General features: G+C 43.6%; 1 protein-coding gene across 1 annotated transcript in view; it reads right to left on the bottom strand.

Moving 5' to 3' along the window:
- The window catches only part of LOC106566015 (metabotropic glutamate receptor 4), a 207323-nt gene that overhangs the window by 40177 nt on the left and 148364 nt on the right, over positions 1-18782 (bottom strand). The window contains exon 6 of the mRNA XM_014133787.2: positions 13587-13787. Coding sequence (XP_013989262.1) covers positions 13587-13787 — 201 coding nt within the window. The remainder of the gene's footprint in view (positions 1-13586; positions 13788-18782) is intronic.

Here is an 18782-nt window from a genome sequence, read left to right on the forward strand (position 1 = left end):
CTTAATCAGCCTGGAGGTGGGTCATTGTCCTGTTGGAAAACAAATGATAGTCCCACTAAGCGCAAACCAGATGGGATGGCGTATCACTGCAGAATACTGTGGTAGCCATACTGGTTAAGTGTGCTTTGAATTCTAAACAAATCACAGACAGTGTCACCAGCAAAGCACCCCACACCAACACACCTCCTCCTCCATGCTTCACGGTGGGAACCACACATGCAGAGATCATCCGTTCACCTAGTTTGTGTCTCACAAAGACACGGCGGTTGGAACCAAAAATCGCAAATTTGAACACATGAGACCAAAGGACAGATTCCCACCGGTCTAATGTCCATTGCTCGTGTTTCTTGGCACAAGCAAGTCTCTTCTTATTATTGGTGTCCTTTAGTAGTGGTTTCTTTGCAGCAATTCAACAATGAAGGCCTGATTCACGCAGTCTCCTCTGAACAGTTGAAGTTGAGATGTGTCGTTTACTTGAACTCTGTGAAGCATTTATTTGGGCTGCAATTTCTGAGGCTGGTAACTCTAATGAACTTGTCCTCTGCAGCAAAGGTAACTCTGGGTCTTCCTTTCCTGTGGCGGTCCTCATGAGAGCCAGATTCATCATAGCGCTTGATGGTTTTTGCGACTACACTTGAAGAAACTTTCAAAGTTTTTGAAATTTTCTGGAATGACTGACCTTCATGTCTTAAAGTAGTGATGGACTGTCGTTTCTCCTTGCCTTTTTGAGCTGCTCTTACCATAATATGGACTTGGTCTTTTTCCAAATAGGTCTATCTTCTGTATTCCACTTCTACCTTCTCACAACACAACCGTTATATATACCAATATATATATATATATATATATATATATATATTTTTTTTTAAGTGTTAAACAAATCAAAATATATTTGAGATTCTTCAAAGTAGCCACCCTTTGATGACAGCTTTGCACACTCTTGGCATTCTCTCAACCAGCTTCATGAGGTTGTCACCTGGAATGTATTTCAATTAACAGGTGTGCCTTGTTAAAAGTTCAATTGTGGAATTTCTTTCCTTCTTAATAAGGTTGAGCAAAAAAATATATATACAAAAAAGTCAAAGCAGAATATGCAAATGTAGGGAGGTAACCAAAATAAATATGAAAATTCAACTTCTCTATTCAAGAAAGTTTGAAATGTAACTTGTGGGGTGAGGAGAGAATAAGTGGGATATGCTGATTGTATATTCTCTCTCTGGTCTGTTCTGTCTAGGGGTTTCTGCCTAGTCAAATCATCTCTTCAGTCATCTATTAAAATGTTTTCTTCCATTCTCTAAGTGAGAACTGTGGGTGGGGGGATTTTGGGAAACAGCTTTTGTGAGAATAATGTCAAACTACAATGTGTTACTGTGTAGTGTTATCGCACACTGAAATTCTTTGTTGGTGTTTTTCCCCAATATGTTTTGCCATTCGAACTATAGTAATGGTATGTCACATGACTTAGAAGCCAAATGTCTGCAAATTCTCACCATCAACAAATCAGTCACCACTACACAACAAACAATACACAACGACATATTTTCCTGAGATTCTCCTTTGAGATATTATCAATTATTTAAACTACACAACAACATTTACTTCCTTAAGATGCCCCTTTGAAGATATTAAGTATAGCATCACTGCTCTCTGCTGAGGATCACTAGCAGTTCTGGGGGGGGGGGGGGGACAATTTTCGACCCCCTTGTGGCCCCCCTAAATGTGGAGTATGAAATAATTTTTAGATAACAATTTTTTGCTATCGTTCTTTTTTTTACATCCGTTATTAGACAGCGGCAACGATGATGATTATGATCATGGTCTTTTGCCTGCTAATGCCTGCAATGCAGTGAAGAAAACGAAATGACAACAATAACGTCTAATGTAACTGCCCCCTCTAACAGTATAACTGGCCCCAGCTTGGCCCCCCCAGTTGAAATGGTCTAGGAAATGGTCTAGAACCGCCACTGCTGAGGATTCAAAGAGGAATAAGTCCCTATCGACTTCCACTTCAAAACTCAAGTTTGAACATGCAGCAGCACACCAAAGCGCTGGCATTTCTCTTTTCATGCCGGGTTTATCAACAAGTCTCCCCAAGCACAATGGGTGTCCCATCTTACAAACAAGGGGGAAAGCGTGGATGATCTCGGCGGTTTGGATTTCTGCTGATGATTATGCTTTTTCCTTCTCTTTGTTTAGCGTCAGGCGGAAGACGTATGCAGCAGCCTAATCCACATCTCGATGAGCCAACCCCTCTGGATTAAGGCATTACTGTGTGCTCAGCCGTGCCTCAGTGACAATGCAGCCCCAAATCTCACAGCAAAAGAAGCAGATGAGAGGGATTACAGCAGATGTTATTTATGAAGGAGATATGTTTAAAAAGCACTCTCCATGAGTGTAATCATTTGTATCGTTTGTATCTGGGATTATAATCATAGTATTTTTCCATTGCTATTTTTTTTTTACAAAAAGGCACATAGCTTTCCCACTGGCTCAGTTGGAGCTGTGTATTAGGGCGTGTTAAGGCTTTGAGGCCGTAGCCCATCGCATGGCACTGGCACCATGCTGTCACTGTGAAAGGAAAATGGATCCTGACTGCCACATTGGTCCTTTCAGACACTAATGTGGCACCACAGCCTGCCACTGCAGATCTAATTACATTTAACAGTTTATGGTCTTTTGGTCATGCTTGCTGCTCCAATCTGAGGTTGGCCCAGAGATTATTGGCATCTCTTAACCAGGCCTTTCTCTAGATGGACTGTATGTTCATGGCATGCCTTCTGGCATGCATGTCCTCATATATGTATGAGTTTTAGCCAACTTCTCAGACTATCGTTGTCATGCAGGCATGCTGTTGCAATACAGTCTTGTCATACATGGCATGACAACAATAGTAAGATAAGCTGGTTGAAGATCACACAGATTTAGGGACAGGCTACAGTACAGGCTACAGTACAGGCCACAGTACAGGCTACAGTACTGACTACAATACAGGCTACTGTACAAGCTACAGTACAGGCTACAGTACAGGCTACAGTACAGGCCACAGTACAGGCTACAGTACTGACTACAATACATGCTACTGTACAAGCTACAGTACAGGCTACAGTACAGGCTACAGTACAGGCCACAGTACAGGCTACAGTACTGACTACAATACAGGCTACTGTACAAGCTACAGTACAGGCTACAGTAGTGACTACAATACAGGCTACAGTACAGGTCTTCAGGTGCATGTCAGAAACATTACAGTCCAGACTTAAGGCTCAGATAACTTTTCATGCGTTGTATGTTACTTTTTAGTATCATTGTTCTCCAGAGCTACATTTAAAAGGCTTTTGGTTTGATATTATGGCTAGGGAGTATAGTTTTTCCTGGTTAAGTTATGTAGTAAGGAAAACTCGGGGTACTAATTGAAACTGAGTATGCGAAAGGTGTATCCTCACAGCAGACTGACATAGTGATAGTGAACCACTTTACAGTATACCATACCAGAGCCTAAACTGAGGGCATTGTATGATACCATAAGCAAAAATCTATATATCCTCTTGCAGTCACCACAGCAAAACCCTGAAGACTTGAAAATAGCTAAATATTTTCATAACTTTTATTCAGAAGTTTCCTGAAGCATATTTTCGACTACAGAAACAAGGTCCGGAGAGCAATCTTCAAAATTGCAGCCATTTTGCAGTCCTGAAAATGTAATTGAATGCACTCTCTGCGCATTGTTTAGAGTTTCTCTTTATGCAGTCCATTGTCCTCCGAGTCATTTCCTATTCAGGAGCTGAGCTGAGCCGTCTAACAGTTGCCACACTCACACTTCCATGCACTTAGCCTACAGACTCACTCACCCTCCAAGTGTGATATTATCTAAAGAGAAGTTCAGCAATGAATGAGCAGGGCATTTTTCCTGCTATTTTATGGTTGATTTGTCTCTCGTGATTCAACCTCTCATTATTTTTTACAATCAAGAAACATGAATAGTATGTGATTGGATTGAATACTATAGTTGAGTCTCTCTCTGGAGAGCTCAGATAGACACGATAAGCTGATTAAACTTGATAGAGGTACAGTATGTGAATCTTATGGGATTTTAATGTTCCCAACGGTGCAAAAAAAAGAATTGCTATATTGTCACGTACACCGGATAGGTGAAATATGTTGTTTTACAGGGTCAGCCATAGTAGTATGGCACCGCTGGAGCAAATTAGGGTTAAGTGCCTTGCTCAAGGGCAAACCTACACATTTTTCACCTTGATAGCTCGGGTTTTCGAACAAGAGAACTTTAGGTTACTGGCCCAATGCTCTAACCGCTAGGCTACCTGCCACCTGCAATTTAGGCAAAGGTTAAGATTATTTCAACAGAGGCTTCATGGACCAAAGGAAAAAACATGTTCCGTCTCAGTCTCTGTTTTCTTAATGGTTCACACCAGCACTGCCATGTACTCTAGTGTGTTCAGTGTTAAATTACACTATTCTGTTGGCATGTGATTGAGGAAAAGAAGGCTGATACACATTCATACTCATCATCCTAGTATAACAATTATCCTCAACAATCACTACTCATCATCCTAGCATAATAATTATCCTCAACAATCCCTAGTCATCATCCTAGCATAACAATTATCCTCAACAATCACTACTCATCATCCTAGCATAACAATTATCCTCAACAATCCCTAGTCATCATCCTAGCATAACAATTATCCTCAACAATCACTACTCATCATCCTAGCATAATAATTATCCTCAACAATCCCTAGTCATCATCCTAGCATAACAATTATCCTCAACAATCACTACTCATCATCCTAGCAAAATAATTATCCTCAACAATCCCTAGTCTTCATCCTAGCATAACAATTATCCTCAACAATCACTACTCATCATCCTAGCATAACAATTATCCTCAACAATCACTAGTCATCATCCTAGCATAACAATTATCCTCAACAATCCCTAGTCATCATCCTAGCATAACAATTATCCTCAACAATCACTACTCATCATCCTAGCATAATAATTATCCTCAACAATCCCTAGTCATCATCCTAGCATAACAATTATCCTCAACAATCACTAGTCATCATCCTAGCATAACAATTATCCTCAACAATCACTAGTCATCATCCTAGCATAATAATTATCCTCAACAATCACTAGTCATCATCCTAGCATAACAATTATCCTCAACAATCACTAGTCATCATCCTAGCATAATAATTATCCTCAACAATCACTACTCATCATCCTAGCATAACAATTATCCTCAACAATTACTACTCATCATCCTAGCATAACAATTATCCTCAACAATCACTCTCGATTTGCCACATTTTCAAACCCATTACGAATACTCTGACCAAGTAGGGCACAATTAAACATTGCAGTCCAAGAACCAGCTATATCCACAGAGGGATAGACTGTATGGATTATGAAGAAACTAGACAGTTCCACAGGAATAATGCTGTGACCCAAGTCATCTGAACAAGGATGGTGAGCATCATATTTAAGACCCATTGACATTTGATAAAGGTCATTATGATTGACAACAACAACAACAAGAAACATTATTTCAGATTATAAACTGGATGCTGATTGGCTGACAGCTGTGGTATATCAGACCATATACCACAGGTATGACAAAACATTTATTTTTATTTCTCTTATTACGTTCGTAACCAGTTTCTAATAGCAATAAGGAACCTTGGAGGTTTGTTGTATACGGCCAATATTCCATGGTTAAGGGCTGTGCCCAGGCACTCCGTGTTGTGTCGTGCTAAGAACAGCCCTTAGTCGTTATTATATTGGCCATATACAACACCTCGCCGGGCCTCAATGCTTAAGTATATTCCATTCTATATTCCATTCCATTTACAATATCTAGATAGAAAGTACATTTCAGTAGATAAAGAGGCATCATTGGTGCAGCCATGTATTTACAGCCTATTGGCGCTGATCCGCCTCAGTTCTCCAGGTGTGTTCTTTATCCAGCTGTCCATTTCAACTGGACATAGTTGTAAGTAACAGCATGCTGAGGTTGCCTGGTCAAGGCCTGTGTTGAGGGTGAGCGATTAGGCTTGTCATGTGGCACACATTGCATGTCTAAATGGGGCCTATCTGTGTCAGGGGCCTAATGAGGGCCCTTAGTAGACTCCGCTGGCACATACGCACACACACATACGCCCACACGCACACAAACACGCCCGTACACACACACGCGTACACACACACACACACACACACACACACACACACACAAACACACACGCACAAGACTGCACTACAGTGATGGAGCGATCATGCAGTACATTGTAACTCAGGCTTATTTGCTCCACTGAAACACTACTCTTGAGATGACTGAAAGTCAGGCCTATTTGTTCTACTGAAACACTACTCTTGAGATGACTGAACGTCAGGCCTGTTTGTTCGACTGAAACACTACTCTTGAGATGACTGAAACTCAGGCCTATTTGCTCCACTGAATGCTTTTTCGAGTTAATGGATTATCAGAAATTCTGTTCAATAGGTGAAAAGGGAAATAAAGAGAGGAAGAAAAGGGACATGGGACATGTTGTGAGGATCACTAAAGGATTTCCCAGGGAATAGTCAAAATAAAGGAAAGAGAGAAGACCACACAGAGATGCAGAGAGGGACCCTCGGGGCCCAACAGAACAGATACAGTATAAGGGTGATGTTCCATCGACTGTCAGTCATGACAGACAAGGCCAACACTTCCCCCCTGGCAGAGACCGGAGAGGATATGATGTGGTATGAGACTTCTCCTCCCGTTGTTTACATTGCAGATTTACTCTCTCAATTCAATACAATTTCAATTTTAGGGGCTTTATTGGCATTGGAAACATATGTTTACATTTCCAAAGAAAGTGAAATAAATAGAATTGAAATGAACAGTAAATATTACACTCAAAGGTTTGAAAAGAATTAAGACATTTCAAATGTCATATTATGTCTATATACAGTGTTCTAATGATGTGCAAATAGTTAAAGTACAAAAGGGAAAATAAATAAACATAATTAAAGGTTGTATTTACAATAGTGTTCACTGGTTGCCCTTTTCTTGTGGCAACAGGTCACAATCTTGTTGCTGTGATTGCACACTGTAGTATTTCACCCAATAGATATGGGATTTTATCAAAATTAGATTTGTTTTCAAATTCTTTGTGGGTCTGTGTAATCTGAGGGAAATATGTGTCTCTAATACGGTCATATATTTGGCAGGAGGTTAAGAAATGCAGCTCAGTTTCCACCTAATTCTGTGGGCAGCGTGCACATAGCCTGTCTTCTCTTGAGATCCAGGTCTGCATTCAGCGGCCTTTCTCAATAGCAAGGCTATGCTAACTGAGTCTGTACATAGTCAAAGATTTCCTTAATTTTGGGTCAGTCACAGTGGTCAGGTATTTTGTTTTCTCAAGATTTGGTTGGGTCTAATTGTGTTGCTGTCCTGAGGCTCTGTAGGGTCTGTTTGTGTTTGTGAACAGAGCCCAAGGACCAGCTTGCTTAGGGGGATCTTCTCCAGGTTCATTTCTCTGTAGGTGATGGCTTTGTTATGGAAGGTTTGGGAAACACTTCCTTTTAGGTGGATGTAGAATTTAATGGCACTTTTCTGGATTTTGATCATTAGCGGCTATCGGCCTAATTCTGCTCTGCATGCGTAATTTGGGGTTTTACGATGTACACAGAGGATATTTTTGCAGAATTCTGAATGCAGAGTCTCAATTTGGTGAGACAGCGCTACAGGGAGACAGGACGGACAGATTCACGTTCATCTTCGAAGGAATGAGCGTTACACCGAGGCCTGTACTCTGGAGCAGAATCGATTTGGAGGTGGAGGGTCCGTCATGGCCTGGGGCAGTGTGTCACAGCATCATCGGACTGAGCTTGTTGTAAATGCAGGCAATCTCAACACTGTGCATTACAGGGAAGACATCCTCCTTCCTCATGTGGTACCCTACCTGCAGGGTCATCCTGACATGACCCTCCAGCATGACAATGCCGCCAGCCATACTGCTCATTCTGTGCATGATTTCCTACAAGATAGGAATGTCAGTGTTATGCCATGGCCAGCGAAGAGCCCAGATCTCAATCCCATTGAGCACGTCTGGGACTTGTTGGATTGGAGGGTGAGGGCTAGGGCCATTCCCCCCAGAAATGTCCGGGAACTTGCAGGTGCCTTGGTGGAAGAGTGGGGTAGCATCTCACAGCAAGAACTGGCAAATCTGGTGCAGTCCATGAGGAGGGGATACACTGCAGTACTTAATGCAGCTGGTGGCCACACCAAATACTGACTGTTACTTTTGATTTTGACCCCCCCCCCTTTGTTCAGGGACACATTATTCCAATTCTGTTAGTCACATGTCTGTGGAACTTGTTCAGTTTATGTCTCAGTTGTTGAATCTTGTTATGTTCATACACATATTTACACATGTTAAGTTTGCTGAAAATAAATGCAGTTGACAGTGAGAGGATGTTTATTTTTTTTGCTGAGTTTATATGTTGAAGAGGGTGGGGCTTAAGCTGCATCCCTGTCTCCGCCTGGCCCTGTGGAAAGAAGTGTGTTTTTACCCATTTTAACCGCACACTTGTTGTTTGTGTACAAGGATTTTATAATGTTGTATGTTTCTCCTCCAACACCATTTTCCATCAATTTGTATAGCAGACCCTCATGGCATATTGAGTCAAAAGCTTTTTTTAAATCAACAAAGCATGGGAAGACTTTGTCTTTGCTTTGGTTTGTTTGTTTGTCATTTAGGGTGTGCAGGGTGGATATGTGGTCTGTCGTACAGTAATTTGGTAAAAAGCCAATTTGACATTTGCTCAGTACATTTTTTTCGCTGAGGAAATGTACGAGTCTTGGTTAATGATAATAGAGTGGATTTTCCCAAGGTTGCTGTTGAAGCATATCCCACAGTAGTTATTGGTGTCAAATTTGTCTCCACTTTTGTGGATTGGGGAAGATGTCAGATGTTAAAGAGTTTAAGTATAGCCCATTGGAATTTGTGGTCTGTATATTTTATCATTTCATTTAGGATACCATCAACCCCACAGGCCTTTTTGGGTTGGAGGGTTTGTATTTTGTCCTGTAGTTCATTCAATGTAATTGGAGAATCCAGTGGGTTCTGGTAGTCTTTAATAGTTCATTCTAAGATTTGTATTTGATCATGTATATGTTTTTGCTGTTTGTTCTTTGTTACAGATCCAAAAAGATTGGAGAAGTGGTTTATCCATGCATCTTCATTTTGGATAGATAACCCTTCGTGTTGTTGTTTGTTTAGAGTTTCCCAGAAGTGGTTAGATTCTATTGATTCTTAACAGATTTATGACTTCTTTTTCTGTAGTGTATTTCTGTATTGTTTTAATGATTCACCATAGGTTTTTGGTTTTTGGCGAGGTTTTTGGTTCGATAGGTTTCCAAAAAAATTATGTTTTTTGCATTCTTCATCAAACCATTTGTCATTCTTATTAATTTTCTTAGCTTGTCTGCTTGAAAGTTTTACATTTGCTAGGGAAGCTGAGAGGTCAAATATACTGTTTAGGTTTTCTACTGCCGAGTTTACACTTTCAATGTCCAGGAAATTGTCTAGAAGGGATTGAATTTGTTTTTTCCTAATTGTTTTTTGGTAGATTTCCACACCCTTTTCCTTCCATCGATAGCATTTCTTAATATTATTCTGTTCCTTTAGCTTTGATCACTCATGATTGGGGTGGCAGGGTAGCCTTGTGGTTAGAGCTGTTGGACTAGTAACCGAAAGGTTGTGAATTCAAATCCCTGAGCTGACAAAGTACAAATCTGTCGTTCTGCCCCTGAACAGGCAGTTAACCCGCTGTTCCTAGGCTGTCATTGAAAATAAGAATTTGACTTGCCTAGTAAAATAAAAATTTAGCACAGCTTCTGTTCAAGAAGAGTGTGATCTGATAGGGGTGTCAGTGGACTGACTGTGGAGACTCTGGGTTGAGGTCAGTGATAAAGTAGTCTACAGTACAACTGCCAAGAGATGAGCTATAGGTGTACCTACCACAGGAGTCCACTTGGAGCCTACCATTGACTATGTACATACCCAGTGCCAGATGGAGCTGTGACCTGTAGTTGTGTCTAGGGGGGCATATAGGGGAGGGAATGCTGTCACATCCAGGTATGTGTTTCAGTTCTTGTCCAGTTCTGGCATTTAGGTCAGGTCATTGAGCCTGGAAATTGTTGATCTCCCCCTCTAGGATGGAGAAGCTGTCAAAGTTAACGTATGGGGATTCTATTGGGGAGATATAGGATATTTTCATCTATTGAGATAATTTTCCTATTCATTGCTAGCCAGATGTAAAATGTTCATGTTTTGATTAATTTAATAGAGTGGGTTAGGCCTGCTCTATACCAAATTAGCATACCCCTGAGTCTCTTCCCTGTTTCACACCTGGTAGTTTGGTGGATGGGACTACCAGCAATCTTTAACCTAGAGGGCAACCAGTGGGTCCGTCTCCTCTATACCATGTTTCTTGTAGGATGACAATGCCTGTATTTCCAATTTCTTTGATGAAGTCTGGGTTTCTGCTCTTTAGGCCAAAGGCAGATGACCTCAGACCTTGTATATTCCAGGATCAGATAGTAAAAGCTTTGTGTTCCATAGTGTCTAGTGTTGTTTTTGTGTGGTTTAGGCCGGGACCATTACAGTAGGTGTGAGCAGAGCATATTGAGCATCTGATACATACCTCTTAGGTCACAGGATGGGGTTTGGGCGGATGTAATAGTGGGGGTTGGACCTGTTGCTCTGCTCACGGCTTGGGCAATATGTCCTGCTGTCATGTTGAGGTCCTCTCTCTCTCTCTCTACTACTTTTCACTAAATGAACCTTTGCTATCTTCTCTAGTACTCTCAAGCTGGGCTATTACACCCAGAGACCATACTCATGAAAGAAGTGGACCCCAGTTAATGTCCTCAGAGTTCACCTATTAGAATCAAAATGTTGTTGTACTCATGATAAGGTATTTAATGTACCTTGCCATGTCATTTAGAAACAATATGAGGTAGGAACTAGTCAGATTACATTTTTCTAAACTAACATTGTCATGTCCTGACCCTAGTAAGATGTCATTTTCTATAGTAGAGTAGGGCAGGGCGTGACAGGGGGTGTTTTGGGCTGTTCTATGTTTTCTATTTCTATGTTTAAGTTCTAGTTTTCTTTTTCTATGTTGGGATTGTTTGGGTTGATCTCTAATTGGTTGGCAGCTGATCCTCGTTGCCTCTGATTAGAGATCATATTTAAGTAGGGGTTTTTCTCTTCCTGTTTTGTGGGTTATTATCTTTTGAGCAGTGTGTTTTCCTCTCTGTGTCACGGTTTGTTGTTTTTGTGTATTCAAGTATTTTCGTGTATTGCATTTAGTTTCACTATAAATAAAATATGTGGAACTACGAACACGCTGCATTTTGGTCCGATCCTTTAGACAACCGTGACAAACATTTCCATTCCTGTTTCCCCATTTGTAATTATAAGCCAGCAATATACTGTATGTTTAGTGTACAGTCATTGACTTCGATACTGTATGTAAGGCCTTCTTTTTTATGCGCCTTAACTGACGTGAAGCCTTGTTCTTCAAGTTCATGTAAAAAAAAAAAAGAGAAAATCTGACGGTTCTATGGCATGTAGATTCTTTTTTTTTACAATTTCAATTGGCAGTGTCTGAGTCACACAACAATGAAGAATTGGCACTTCCCTGAGAAGAGGGGGAAAGAAGCACGCTGAGAGGGAAAAACCCACAGTGCTTTGCCTTTGTTCCATAGTCACAACTGCAGTGTCTGTGGAGACTGACAGTCGAAAGGCCCACTGCATTCCGTCTGCAGTAGAGGTAAAAGACAAAAAGAAAACACTGTTTCTCAGACGTGATAGCAGCAGATTCAGAACACTGATGGGAAGCTTCATTCAATCGCAGCTCATTGAAGTTTCATGCCAGTCTTTGGAGCATCAAAGGAAGAAGTGGGCACGAGATGGAAAAAAGTGCTGGGAGAGGTTGGGACCAGGGGCTAGAGTGAGGTTGGAAAATGTTTGATACCTTTGCTTTGTATGTTGAGGCATTGACGGCTACTGAGCGAGCCAAAATGAAACATTTGAGAAGTGGATGTTTTAGAATAGATTAAAAAAAGTATCAGAGGATACATTGGGAAGGATAAAGCATGAAGGTTAATGATTTATAGAAATATGCCCTCTGTCTTAGAACTTAGTGGCTGACATCAACACTATTGGATTTTGTATAATTGAAAAATACTTTCGACAAACTATTACAAATATCTATGCCAGGTCTTTGCCACTGTCAAACTGCTTGTGGTTTCTATAAGAAGAAGCAGAGCAAGACATCAAAGAACCTACTTAGTACATACTTTTTGAAATGACAGAAGGATAAGCATCCTCACACTTGAACAAAGAGGGGTTCTCTCTGCTACTGTGAGAGTATAGATGGAGCGATAGTCCATAGAGGCAGTCCACCAATATTCCTAGATAAGATTAGTGATGATTGTTAGCCTGCCACAGATATGGCCACCTCACTGTGACTAATTACAGTACCAATGCATTGCTTTTGGGAGGCTGTTGACGTTTGACCTTTTTTGTCATTTGCACATTATCCCGGATGCTTTAAACATAATAGTGTATAAGAGGACTGACACATCAGACGCTCTGCGGTTAAAACTGAGACTGGGTTGTAATTAAATCTCAGCGGAGACCTTGAACCCAATGACAACAACAACAAACAGCACTGGCTGTGGCCTCTGGAATAATTCATTACAAGTGAAACAAAAAAGCAATTCAAACTGCTTTGACCAATCTGTCATATGATTTTTGTTTCCAGGCGAAAAAAAAATGAAATGTATCCTTTGTGTGTTTTTTGGTGAGTAATTTATGTATCTGGTGAGAAGGAGATAAATATTATCTTTGATAAATGACCCTCCAGTCTGCTATTCCCATAGCCCCAGTGGGTTAGGTGTCCATGTTAAACATACTGATGTGTGCTGCTGATGATGCAACAGGATGAAGTTGAGTGTAACCCAGAAGCAGCCCACTTGTGTGGCACAGCATACAGATCGGGGTACCTGCTACAATTGATCTTGTTGTTAGTGTAGTTGGTGTAGTTTTCCTTAGTGTCTTCAAATAAGCCAGGGGAAAACACATGTAGTTGTTGGTTTCATATCTCCTCCTTAGGAGATACATGTTTCTCACATACACCATTGCATGTATTTCAATGGACTGCCCCCCTTCAAGGAGATTTCTAGATTTTCCAGCGAGCAGTATTGTTCCCTCTCCATTTAATCCATTTGAAATTAATCTCTGTAATACCCAAAAAGATATTTCCTCAATGTGTGACTCTGAATGGTTTTTAGTCTCCTCTCCTCTCCGTTTAGATTTACAATCGTGTGTAAATATTTCCCATCGTGTAATTAATCCCATTTTATGAAATAATCATAGAAAAACATCACAAATCTGATAGAAATGGTGAGGTGGTGTGTGCTTGGGTGCTGAGTACCCTGTGAGTGTGGGTGTGAGTGTGGGTGTGGGTGTGAGTGTGTGTGTACAAAGTAAGTGGCTGACCTGCAAAGTTGAGCATGCGGATGTGTTTGAGCAGTAGAGTGCCATTGATGGGATCCATCCTGGAGCAAAGGCCCACCTTCCCCGGACAGAGTTCCCTGTGCATGTTGTGCAGCGCATGGGCCATGGAATAGACTGCATCGATAACAAACTGCACCTTCCCCTCTTGCTCGTAGTTGGAGTCCTTCCCTATCCGCTCCTGATCTGTAGAGCAGAGCGACAACCAAGACAGGTATCTGAGAAATGCAATACGTTATATCACTGGTCACCAACCCCAGTATCACCTTATGCTTAATAGAAAGGTGATCCCAAGCATATGAGCAGTATTGCATGTGATAGTATAGGAAATAATACAGAAATACAATAACAGGTAGGCCTACACGTCTTGAATATTATTACAAATAACATTTTATGTTAAAATTGAGTTCCTATTGTGTTGATCCTAACAGTGGGTGATTACTACACGCAGGTAGTGACCACATGAGTAGCTTCCATACAGTGATGGTTGTTGGACTTCCAAATTAAGGAAGAAAATAACTTCCTTTTGCTGGTACTCAATTCTCCATTGTTAGCTTTGTCAAGCACACACTATCATGAATGCTGCAAGGCAATCATTAGACCCAGATTGAATTGGATCTTCTAAATGTGTATTTGAAATGCTCGTCAATCTGGTACTACATGATTACTGATTGGTATTCCATCTGCTGTGGTGGCTTATCAAAAAGATGAGTCCACTTTAAAGGGCAAAGTGGGTCCTTTGTTGGGGGAAAAAAGGCCTTACACTTATCTACTTAAACACTGTCATTGGTTTTGTGAGCTGTATGACCTACGGTTACTCCAGTGTGAAGATGGCTGATGAGAAGGACAGAAAGAGACAGAAAGAGACCAACCTGGTCTCAGAGCAAAACATATTATATTTTACAAAATTCCATGCCACTCCATTTAGTATGACATGTTACTTTATGTTAAGTTACATTACATTGGCCTACCAATGTGATAGCGGTCGTACAATATAAGAAAAATGGAAGGACGTATAGTTTCCTCGGTCTTTATCGAATTTGAACCATTTAGTATGATATATTATGTTCAACTGCTTTAGTAGGATATGGTACGTTAGGTTAGGGATTAATGTTAGGGATTAATGTTAGGAGTTAGGTTAAAGGGTTATGGTTAGGGGAAGGGTTAGCTAAGCAACCCTAGTAGTAGTAGCCAATAGTTAGCTAAGTAGTTGCAAAGTAGATAAAAATTTGTAATTAGTGGCAAATTTGCTAATTAGCTAAAATGCTTAAGTTGTCCGTGATGAGATTCGAACACGCAACCTTTGGGTCGCTAGACATTCGCATTACATTTTGCCTTAAGTAACCTACTGTCCATACCAAACGTAACATATGGTACTATTTTGAAAGTCCGCGATTTACATTTACTATGTTATTTCTAGTCAATGTAATGTAACCTAATATAAAGTAACATATCATACTAAATGGAGTGGCACGGATTTGAATCAAACATAATATGTTTTGCTCTGAGAACAGGCTGAAGAGACATACAGGCAGACAAAGACAGGGGGTAATGTTTGGAAAATACTCTATACCAATGACTGTGTCCCAAATGGCACCCTATTACCTATAAAGTGTACTAGATAGGAATTAGGGTGCTATTTGGGACAACATGTGCCTATTTAATTACCACCAACTGGATTCTATGTACTGAGACGTATGCTTTCACGATGCCAGGGTCCACTGCCATACTGCTAGTTCTTTGTCAATCTGAAATGTTAGGAACTTAGTGTAAAGTAAGTCAGAAAAGTTGAGTACGCGGCTAAGCCAGTTCTGTTTGAACCACTTAAAAACAGTAGGACCTTTTAATGGAAGGCGTGGCAAAGGGCCAGGAGCCATAGAGAAAAATACATTACCCTTGCGTTAGCCTAGCGTCTAGGCCTTGATGCACTGACTGACTGGCCCCTCCTTCCTCCTACCTCTCACAATTAGCTGGAAGGTAAATGTTTAGCTAGACCACTGCAGAGGAACCAATCAATTCCAATATGTGGAGTGTAAGTGTCACGCTTGTCGTTAGAAATGGCGGACCAAAACGCAGCAGGTATGTGTATACTCATCTTCTTTATTTAACGGAAAAGAAGGAAAAAACCAAACAAACACGTATACAAAATTAAGCAAAAACGATGAACGACAAAAATGACAGCCTTGAAGGCAACACAGCAATCCAAAGACAATCTCCCACAATTAGACAAACAAACACACCCAACTAATATAGGACTTCCAATCAAAGGCAACACCACACAGCTGCCTTCAATTGGAAGTCCACCCCAATTAACCAAACATAGACATACAACTAACTAGATAACACATAGAAATACATAAACACAGACCATAAACCAAAAACCTGGAAATACTAAATCAAACACCCTATTTTCCAAAACACCACCCCGAACCACATAAAACAAATACCCTCTGCCACGTCCTGACCAAACTACAATACCAATTAACTTTATACTGGCCAGGATGTGACAGTACCCCCCCCTTAAAGGTGCTAACCCCGGAAGCACCTTAACAAAATAACCCCAAGCAACACCAAAAAAGAAAAATTCCCCCCTACTAAAAGGAGGGAAGGGAAGGTGGCTGCCGTCAACGACGGCACTGTGCTACACCCCCCCTCCCCAACCCACCTATCTCTGGAGGTGGCTCCGGCTCTGGCCGTTCCAGGCTGTCGGGGCAGTCTGGCAGCTCGGGACAGTCTAGGCAGTCTGGCAGCTCGGGACAGTCTGGGCAGTCTGGCAGCTCGGGACAGTCTGGGCAGTCTGGCAGCTCGGGACAGTCTGGGCAGTCTGGCAGCTCGGGACAGTCTGGGCAGTCTGGCAGCTCGGGACAGTCTGGGCAGTCTGGCAGCTCGGGACAGTCTGGGCAGTCTGGCAGCTCGGGACAGTCTGGGCAGTCTGGGCAGTCTGGCAGCTCGGGACAGTCTGGGCAGTCTGGCAGCTCGGGACAGTCTGGGCAGTCCGGCAGCTCGGGACAGTCTGGGCAGTCCGGCAGCTCGGGACAGTCTGGGCAGTCCGGCAGCTCGGGACAGTCTGGGCAGTCCGGCAGCTCGGGACAGTCTGGGCAGTCCGGCAGCTCGGGACAGTCTGGGCAGTCCGGCCACTCCGGCGGTTCAGGGCAGTCCGGCCACTCCGGCGGTTCAGGGCAGTCCGGCCACTCCGGCGGTTCAGGGCAGTCCGGCCACTCCGGCGGTTCAGGGCAGTCCGGCCACTCCGGCGGTTCAGGGCAGTCCGGCCACTCCGGCGGTTCAGGGCAGTCCGGCCACTCCGGCGGTTCAGGGCAGTCCGGCCACTCCGGCGGTTCAGGGCAGTCCGGCCACTCCGGCGGTTCAGGGCAGCCCGGCCACTCCGGCGGTTCAGGGCAGCCCGGCCACTCCGGCGGTTCAGGGCAGTCCGGCCACTCCGGCGGTTCAGGGCAGTCCGGCCACTCCGGCGGTTCAGGGCAGTCCGGCCACTCCGGCGGTTCAGGGCAGTCCGGCCACTCCGGCGGTTCAGGGCAGTCCGGCCACTCCGGCGGTTCAGGGCAGTCCGGCCACTCCGGCGGTTCAGGGCAGTCCGGCCACTCCGGCGGTTCAGGGCAGTCCGGCCACTCTGGCAGCTCCGACGACTGTTGACTGGCGGGCAGCTCCGACGACTGTTGACTGGCGGGCAGCTCCGACGACTGTTGACTGGTGGGCAGCTCCGACGACTGTTGACTGGCGGGCAGCTCCGACGACTGTTGACTGGCGGGCAGCTCCGACGACTGTTGACTGGCGGGCAGCTCCGACGACTGTTGACTAAAGGGCAGCTCCGACGACTGTTGACTGGCGGGCAGCTCCGACGACAGTTGACTGGCGGGCAGCTCCGACGACTGTTGACTGGCGGGCAGCTCCGGTGACAGTTGACTGGCATGGCTGGGTTTACGCACTTGAAGGCTAGTGCGGGGAGCGGGAACAGGACGAGTCGGACTGGGTTGACGCACTTCTGGGTCCGCACGAGAGACAGGACTGGAAACCCAGGGCTATGGAGGCGCACAGTCGGTCTTGATCTTACCTCCTGCACAACCCGTCTTGGCTGGATGGAACTAGTAGCCCTGTACGAGCGGGGTGCTGGTACAGGGCAGACTGGGCTGTGCAGGGGCCTGATGGTAGCCGTGCGTAGAGCGGGAGTTGGGTAGCCTGGTCCTCGGAGGCGTACCGGCGACCAGATGCGCTGCGCAGGCATCCTCCTACCAGGCTGGATGCCCGCTCTAGCACGGCACCTGCGAGGGGCTGGAATAACGCGCACCGGACTGTGCGTGCGTATGGGTGAGATGTTTCGCTGAGGAGCGCACTATGGCGCTCTCCACCCCATACGCTCCTCCATATAACCACGGGTAGCTGGCTTCCGGCTCTTCCTAGGCCTAGCCAAACTACCCGTGTGCCCCCCAATTTTTTTTTATTGGGGGTGCCTCTCGTGCTTCTCCCTCAGCGCGTCCATGGCCTCATACCTCCGCCTCTCTGCCTTGGCTGCCTCAATTTCCCACTGCGGGCGGCGATAATCCCCAGCCTGGTGCCAAGGTCCGGCCCCGTCCAGAACTTCCTCCCAGGTCCACTTCTCCCGCCAGTCCAACTCGAAGTCCCTCTGTTCCTTCCTCTGCTGCTTGGTCCAGTCCAACTCGAAGTCCCTCTGCTCCTTCCTCTGCTGCTTGGTCCTGAATTGGTGGGAGATTCTGTCACGCTTGTCGTTAGAAATGGCGGACCAAAACGCAGCAGGTATGTGTATACTCATCTTCTTTATTTAACGGAAAAGAAGGAAAAAACCAAACAAACACGTATACAAAATTAAGCAAAAACGATGAACGACAAAAATGACAGCCTTGAAGGCAACACAGCAATCCAAAGACAATCTCCCACAATTAGACAAACAAACACACCCAACTAATATAGGACTTCCAATCAAAGGCAACACCACACAGCTGCCTTCAATTGGAAGTCCACCCCAATTAACCAAACATAGACATACAACTAACTAGATAACACATAGAAATACATAAACACAGACCATAAACCAAAAACCTGGAAATACTAAATCAAACACCCTATTTTCCAAAAACACCACCCCGAACCACATAAAACAAATACCCTCTGCCACGTCCTGACCAAACTACAATACCAATTAACCTTATA

This window comes from Salmo salar, chromosome ssa12 (genome assembly GCF_905237065.1).
Source record: "Salmo salar chromosome ssa12, Ssal_v3.1, whole genome shotgun sequence".
Lineage (NCBI taxonomy): Eukaryota > Metazoa > Chordata > Actinopteri > Salmoniformes > Salmonidae > Salmo > Salmo salar.